Source organism: Sinocyclocheilus anshuiensis, unplaced genomic scaffold, assembly GCF_001515605.1.
Source record: "Sinocyclocheilus anshuiensis isolate Anshui unplaced genomic scaffold, SAMN03320099.WGS_v1.1 scaffold195, whole genome shotgun sequence".
Lineage (NCBI taxonomy): Eukaryota > Metazoa > Chordata > Actinopteri > Cypriniformes > Cyprinidae > Sinocyclocheilus > Sinocyclocheilus anshuiensis.
The window spans coordinates 530988-539826 of record NW_015548236.1 but is presented as its reverse complement, the minus strand read 5'-3'; the positions used below and the strand labels follow the sequence as shown (position 1 = coordinate 539826).

The 8839-nt window shown below is 36.2% G+C and overlaps 1 protein-coding gene across 1 annotated transcript in view; it reads left to right on the top strand.

Annotated features, from left to right (window-relative positions):
• csmd3b (CUB and Sushi multiple domains 3b) overlaps positions 1-8839 on the top strand; it is a 445596-nt gene that overhangs the window by 58480 nt on the left and 378277 nt on the right. The window contains exon 2 of the mRNA XM_016441913.1: positions 7531-7753. Coding sequence (XP_016297399.1) covers positions 7531-7753 — 223 coding nt within the window. The remainder of the gene's footprint in view (positions 1-7530; positions 7754-8839) is intronic.

Here is an 8839-nt window from a genome sequence, read left to right as displayed (position 1 = left end):
TTTTAGCAAATGGCTGCAATATAACAAAGAGTGAAAAATTTAAGGGGGTCTGAATACTTTCCATACCCACTGTATATATATATATATATATACTGTATATATGTGGAATGCACAATTCTAGTTTGTTTTCCATAAACCATTTTATTTATCTAGGTTTTTATCTAGGTTTTTTATCTAGGTTTTTTAATGGTAATAATTTTTTTTTTTAATAAAATTTTGGAATGCGAGTACAATGCTGCTTCCTAAATTCTATGTGATTTGCCCCATTGAGCATCTCAGTTTACATTTACTACAAGATACGTTTTACAGCACTATTGAAAATCTTTATTTTAAATAATTTCAAGTGCATCAACTGAACTGTCTGAATTTAAACATAATCGATCCCAACCCTATTGTACTTGTACTCATTCACTTGTTAATCTTATTTTGTTTGACTGCAGAAACTCTTAAATGCTCTCAAAAAGAATTAAAGCAGAATAAAATCGATACAACATGGTACCGATAGGTCTTGTTTAAGAGGAGTCTTGGCTTGAGCTTAGGTAAAAATGAGCTTGATCTTTCTTTTTCCTTTCTTTTTTTAAAGCCACAGTCTTGCCAGACTACCCAGCTGCATTGTCAGGGGTAAAAAAGATGTGGTGTGGAAATGCTGACCCAGGTGGAGCCAGCCTTTGTTGTAAATATGGGGTGGCAGGAGGAAGTATAAGTGAAATACAGAGAAAAAGAGAAGAGTGGCCAGCTGCCAAGGTAAAAACGAGACGCAAGCCTTTGCCAACAGAACCTGGACAAGAAGAGAGGACAAGCATAACGCCTCTCCTCACACCTCAGTAATCAGTATGAACATCTACATAGTGTCAGGATCAACAAACAGCTTGAGAAAAGAGCAAGACATCCTTCTATTTCTGTAATATAATGAGCAATTAGCAGTGTGGTAGAAATAATAATAAGCACAAAGTGGTAAACACTTGAAAAAGCAGATTATTAGCTAATTGGTATTTCTACAAATAGAGTACAGATCAGTGTCCCATCACTTCTGGACAATCCAGATTAAGTTAAAGACCATCTAAGAGAAGGTAGAAACGGCTAACATATTCAGAAATAGAGTTTTCAGGGTTTTTGAAGCAATTTAACGCGCCTCTAGCTGATCCAAGTTGGTCATTAGCAGTTTGACTACCACTTGACCACCAGCTGGTAGCTGGTTTGGTGCTGGTCTAAGTTGGTCTTCCAGCTTAGATGACCAGCTAATGGCCACCTTGGACCAGCTAGAAACCAGTTAAGATGTTCCAATTGGAACATCTTAACTGGTTTCTAGCTGGTTTAAGGTGGTCATTAGCTGTTGGACTGGTCTTAGATGGTCTACCAGCTAAGATGACCAGCTAATGACTAGCTTTGACCAGCTAGAATCCAACTAATGTGTAAAAACTCATCTTCCAGGTGTTTTGGAACATCCTAACTGGTTTCTAGCTGGTCCAAAATGGTCCTCCAGCTTAGATGACAGTTAATGACTACCTTGGACAAGCCAGAAACCATCTAAAGCATTTCAAAACACAGCTACCCTCTTACGCTTCATTTTCCAGCAGCCCACATCACTTGGTTTTGGGAATGAGACCTATTAAAAAATGTTCAATATACTATTTCCTATTACAATTATTATTCATCGCGATTAATCGCATCCAAAATAAATGTTTTTGTGTACATAATATATGTGTGTGTACTTTGTATATTTATTATGTATATATAAATACACACACATGCATGCATATATTTAAGAAAAATACACTGTTTATATATTAATACATATATATATATATATATATATATATATACATGTAAATATTTTCAAAATATATACTGTATGTGTGTGTCTTTATATATACATAATAAATATACACACTACACACACATATATTATATAAACAAAATACTTTTATTTTGGATGTGATTAATCACGATTAGTCGTTGCCCAGCACAGAATTTTATATAATATATTATATCATTTATCACCTTGGCTAACAATTAATACTGAACAAAAGTTTCTATGTGGACACCCTCTTAAATCTTTGTGAAATTAAAGAATATGTGGTTAGTTTAATTTCAGCAATGTGTAGGCTGCTTAAGCCTACAACATGCCAAACTTTTCATTAGTGTGAGTGATCGCCTTTTGATCACTGGCTCAAGTGAAGTTGCATGGTGTTTATGTGAGTCAAGATTTTAGCGCCTTCTTTATAAGAAGCTTACATCCTCTCCTTAAAGTCTCTGCCCTACAACATGAATCACCAAAAAACTTTGGAGCTCATTCCCTCAAGCCATACATTTACTCAATATTAAACTTTAAAAAAGCACGTAATGTTCGTAATGGGCAGAGGCGGTCAGATGATTCAACGTTTTTCTCTCTAAGCCGATGATCACCTCGACTATGGCAAAAGAAAATAAAATCTCTTGAAAATGTTGGTAGGCTTGTGGTTGCTTTCCTGTACTGCTAGAGATGTGTAGGTGCCTTAAGTCCACATAGCCAGATCTACTACACTTCTCCTCTATCCCCCGTGTTAATTAGCCCCTTAAGGGAGAGAAGAGAGATAAATAGTAAATCTTAATTAGGTGGGGTTTTTTTCATTATAGGCATGTCAGTTTGTTTTATCAGCAGCTTCTCAGATGCTATGCTGAGCTCTTTTAGCCTGCGTATTAGATGGAGTGGGCTAAAATCTCTGTATTAATCTTGTTACTTAAGTAACGGTGGGAACTGGACAATCTTCCAGCTGTCTTCCATCTCTGGGGACTCGCATAAGGGGGACACGCTCACAATATTAGAGATTTATTTCCTCATCAATGGAAAACTAGCTTTCTGTGGGTTGCATTTACTTCTCTTTAACCTGCATTACTCTCTAAGCTAATCTTAGCATGGCTAGTACCATGTGTTGTTATGGGTCCTTGGAAACTGAGATTGTTACTGCCTTAGTACAAACAATTCTACAAATGACAATGTTCAAAATAGTGTGTTTAGCTTTAAAAAGTTTAGCTTTCATTTGAAACTTGCTTAGTTAATGCGCTAGCCTGTAAATAGCTACATTTCATTACTTATGATAAACAATGTACTTCTCTTGCTATCCTACATATTGTGGCTTAGAGGTGCATATAAATCTAATCTACCTCTAAAAACTACCAAAATTAGATAAAAGCGTACTTGCAGGCACATAAGACAGGTAGCTAACAGCTGTTCCTTATTTTGTAGCTTCTGTTGAGCCACAATTCTTAAAACCAGCAATGAAAAACGATATGTACTTGTGCTTTTATAGCACCACACAATTCCTGACTGACTACAATATTCACTGATATTTTAATAACAACTGTACACAGTATTTTCTCACATGTCCTAGAACCTGATTCTAGCCCACTGCAAAGATGCATAATAAAATATACATTACATGTGATGCTGAAATAAGTGTGGCATTTCTAACTGCGTCATAAACACAAACTATTGCAGTAACAGTAAATGCCACTTAAGGCTAAATCATCGTTCTCTGTATGCGTTTTATGGCTTTGATTTCACTTAGGTCATGATTTAATAAAGGTTTTCTAGTGAGCATGCACAAAAAATCGCCCGAGCTGATGTACTGACTTCGTTTACTTGTTATTGCGTCTTTCAGATGCACGAAACCACATCTTGCCTGTTTTGGTTTATCTTGATTTTCTTAATGAATATGTTTTGGTGCTTTCATACACAACGTTGTCAATGCGAGTAAATTGAATTGCATCTGAAAGTGATTTATCAACCTTGAAAATCATTCAGATTTAGTAAATGCCTGTGCAAATTCATTACGGCCAATATGCAGGTATTAATTTGATTAGGTATTACGATCAAGCGCTCATGGACAATAATGGGTTTTCACTGAATATCAGGGTTTTAAAATATGACAATATGCTTGTATAGATAGATAGGCAGACTATATTATATATTTAATTTAAATGTATTTAATACACATGTAAATGTATACATTTAGCCTACACATTTTGTTAGATTGCACAAGCAAAATAGTTTCCTAGTTAAGTTCAGGGCCTTGCAGTCTGTGTAAAGAAGCTTTGGTTGCTAGATCTCCCTTCTGTCTTGTCATTTTCATGAGTGAGACCCATTGGACGTTGTCACAGCAAATCTACAACCCACAAAACTGACCATCAGTGACCATATGACTGGCTTTCATCCTCACAGACACAGTCTGTCCCTTTGATCTACTCTAAGGAGTTGCCGAAACTAATCATTGTTCATGTGTATGTGCATGATAGAGTGCTTCTTCCTCACACTCCTTGGCGACCACGTTGGTGCTAATTTCCCATGGCAGCTTATGGTGCAGTTAGAGCCTGGAGGGCCTCCACCCTTCACACCGAATCACTGACGGGCCACTGAACAATCAGGGGCGGCAGGAAGCAGATCGTACACATGCCCAGGGTTGTGAAAATATGCAATGAATAGTCTTGACAAAATAAAAAAGAGATACAATTTTTGTCCCACACGGTATACACTAAGTATGCACTATGTAGTCAACCATCTAATGTATGAATTATATAAGGTTATTTTGTCATCCAACATCAGAGTCTGATAGCCACTCCTCTTCCAGTATGTAATTAAAGCTGCGACAGTTGAATGCAAAAAGTGCCCAACATTCCATACTTTTTGGAATTTTCAGTGTCAACACACTAATCACACAATTTACACTAAAAACAGCGCAGAATAGTGCATAAATATGCGTATTGGGATGCACCTAAAGATCCTAAAGGAATTGCAATGGCAGAAGATAACGGTTACACTTTATTTTGATAGTCCACTTTAGACATTCTACTAACTATAAGTAACTTTGCAACTGCATGTCAACTAATTCTCATTAATTTGCAACTACATGTCTACTAACTCTCAGAGTAGACTGTTGGGTTAGGTTTAGGGTTAGTAGAATAAGTTGACATATACTTGCAAAGTTTTTTATAGTCAGTATATTGTATGTTGTGGACCCATCAAAATAAAGTGTTAGAAGATAAGACAGTCTACTAATACTCTAATGACTGCTAGTTTACATGTAGTTGCAAAGTTACTTACTGTTAGTAGAATCTCTAAAGTGGACTATCAAAATAAAGTGTTAACAATAAATGATTTGTTTACAATGGTTAACAAGTAATTATTCAGTGAAAAGCCTTCTGACTTTAAGCAAGTTCAAAAATGAAAATTCTGTCATCATTAACTCACCCTCATGTTATTTTAACCCTGTGTGAGTTACTTTCTGTTGTGTTCAACAGCAGAAGATATTTTGAAGAATGTTGGTAACCAGACAGTTGCAAATAGCTGTTGACTTCAATAGTATGGGAGAGAAAAAAGTACTATGCAAGTCAGTGGCTACAAACAACTGTTTGGTTACCAACATTCTTCAAAATATGTTCTTTTGTGATCAACAGAAGACATTTACAGGTTTGGAACAGGTTTAAAGACAAAATTTTCATTTTTGGGTGAACTATCACTGTAAAAAAACATTATGTCATGAATGTGTGATGATTATCGCAGTCTACTGTAAAGCCCAGGGCCAGAGAAACCATGTGCTTTTTTTCTGAGCAGACACACATATATTCGTATGCGTTAGCTACCTTAAAACGTAGAGACTAATGGACGCCAACAGACGAAAAAACCTTACAGATGTGAGCAAGCTGAATGCTGGGTTAAAATGGTTCATTGTGGCCACATTCCCACAACTATTCCAAATGATTGTCCCAGCTTACAGTTGATTAGATCTGGACAGACTTTGCCTTCCAAACAGATGTTATCTGCTCAGGTTTTGTGTTGTAATACGCAACAGAGCTGGCTCAGTTGATTCATTAGTCATCAGATTGGATTCAGGGAATTGGGTTGCTTGAGTCACTCCTGTGTTGAATTTGTGGGTGAGAGAGGGCAAAATGGCGGTGCATTTGAGACATACTCGGATCAATTCCTCTCACAATGTGGCAATAAATTACGACTTACAAAGCTCAACGGGATACCAATTCATTGCCTAGCTGCTACTATGTGCAACATCAAGTGTACAGTTGTTTTCTGTGAGTCAGATATTCTATTCATAATAAAAGCTGCAATGTTGTCATTTTCTGTGATCATAAAATTAAGTATAATTCTGTTTTAACCAACAGTGCCCTTCTTTGTTATGGGAAACATTATTGTTTTTTAACTGTATGATGTAAAGTTATTCCAAAATGAATACCATCAGCAGAGAAACAGCGCCTTGGTGTATAATACAGAATTTCCATTGGCCTCATGACTGTAGCTTCTAATTGAAGATTGCTTTAATTATGCAAACAAGCTTTCCTTCACTCAATATGTTATTGAATTCCACTGAAAGCTTGTGAGATGGGTCCTCTTCGAAATAAGTCACGGTTTCACAATGGCTAATAAAACTGCCAGGAATGTCCAAGGTATGTCAGACTGTATTGACCATCAGACCAATCTTACTAGGGCCCTCAAATCAACTGTATAGATGTACAATTACAGGGCCAGTTCGCTCAAGTTCACTCATTATCACTTTCAAAACTTGGTCTATCATGGTTGGTCACAAGACTTTCAACGTTTACTATCAGTTTTGACACATTAGCCGGGTTTCCATCCAAAGTTGCGAATTTAACTTATGCGCAAAACTGAAATATCGCATAAAACATTTGCGAACAAGCATCGTTTCCATCCAACAAGTCAAAGAGAACAAAATCATCACTTCCTGATAAATTGGCACTATAAATCACTAAGAAAAGTCAGGTTTCAGGTTAGTCAGGTTTTGCCGTCCCATAGCACAGTCACATGACTTTTTTGATGCGCTTGGAGGAATTTATTCGCAAAATGCATTCCCATACCCCATTATTCGCATCAACACTTTTTCGCACAAGTCAAAAACCACCTCAAGCGAGCGTAAAAACTTTTTTTTCGAAATTTGGCGTTTCCATCACTCGTTTCGCATACGATACTTCAAAATGCGCATTAAAATAGGGTGATGGAAACATAGCTATTGTGTGTGATTATAACTGTCTGTTGAATCTCAATATGAGATGTGATGGCTGCGTCTTTGTTGCCTTTGAAATTGTAGTGTGCATAAACCGTTATGTATCAAATTTGTGTGGAATTCATACTTCATGAATATTTTTGACAAATAGGACTGCATTGCTGTGGAAATCAGTAATTTTGGATCACATTCATTAACAATTCTATATAAGTATTTTTATGAGCACAGAAAAGGTACTCAGATAAAATGTTTGTAGAAATCACAACAGGCTTACAGTTATTTTATTATTTTACCTTTTTACGATTAGTATATACACATATAAACCATTTCTGTGCTCATAAACCATCTCTCTCCTATAATATAAAAAATACATATTTTTAATAAATTCATTTATTTCTGTTAAAAAATGTGGTTTGAGTTGGTTGAAATGTTATCCAGAATTCATAAAATGTAAGTGGTGTTTATAATTTTGTCATACTGCTGACCATAGTGAACACTCTTCTCTCTTTTCGCTTTACAGGTTTCATATATACATGTGGTGGAACATTAAAAGGAAGGAATGGGACCATTGAAAGTCCTGGTTTTCCATATGGATATCAGAACGGGGCAAACTGTACATGGGTTATTGTAGCAGAGGAGGGCAACCGAATTCAAATAGTCTTTCAGTCATTCGCAGTGGAGGAGGACTATGACTTTTTATCCCTCTACGATGGACACCCGCACCCAGCTAACTTCAGGACGAGGTGAGTGCTGTTTATAATGTCTGATTTGCATAAAAAATTTGTAAGTAAACAGCTGCACCGTAACTGTATCAAGTTAATGTGAGACTAAAATACAGAAAACGGTACATACCTGATCATGGAAGGATAGAGGAACACTTTGCAAAGTCTAATTTACAGTGTGCCTGAAAGCAGCTTGAATATGATGCCAAGTGAAAGTGCTGCCAAGAACTCTCCCTGGATAATTGCACTAAAAAAAATTAGGCACTATTTTCCTAACTTGGCCATTGTTTGATGCGCTTCTCTATCCTTTACAATCAACTCTCAGCCATTTAAAGCTACATACCTACTGTAGATACATAAAAATGTCTTGCGGTTAAGCCTATAATTTAAGAAGGCATATTTGTAGGGCTTTGAATGGATTTAACACCAAATTCTCTGCGAAGAAAATAAGCACGTCTTTCCCTAAAACAACTCTACCAACACTCTGTAAGATCACAATGACACCACCAGTGTAATTATGTGCATAAAGGGTTAATAACATCTATCTTTGCAGGTATTACAAAGGGGGTATTTCAATTGTGGGTATTTCATTTACACATCTATGCTGCTTATGGTCAGAGCTGGACAATATGGTGAACATGCTTGTTGGAAGTTCCACACAAAACATTGCATGTGTTTGTTAGAGGATAATGTTTCCATGTGAATATATTTCGCTGTCATGTACACTTACATTTACACTCTCATGTACTGTGTCAGCAGACAAGGATGTTAAAATGGGATGCAAATGTATTATTATATGTAGTAAATATTAGGGATGCACCGAAATGAAAATTCTTGGCCGAAGCCGAAACCGAACAAAATTAAACGCTGGGCCGAAGGCCGAATACTGAACACGGAGTTTTTCCCCCCATGTATTTTGCCAAAAAACAAAATCACCATTGCATAAATTAAAAAGCCAAAATGTGCTTTTTACTGTTTTGTCTTGCTTTTCAAAGAAAAAAAAAAAATGACAAAACAACAATTTAAAAATATTTAAGACGGGACATTTTTAACATTCTAGCAGACACTATACCAACAAAGCACAATTTAACTTAAAATTAATAAGTT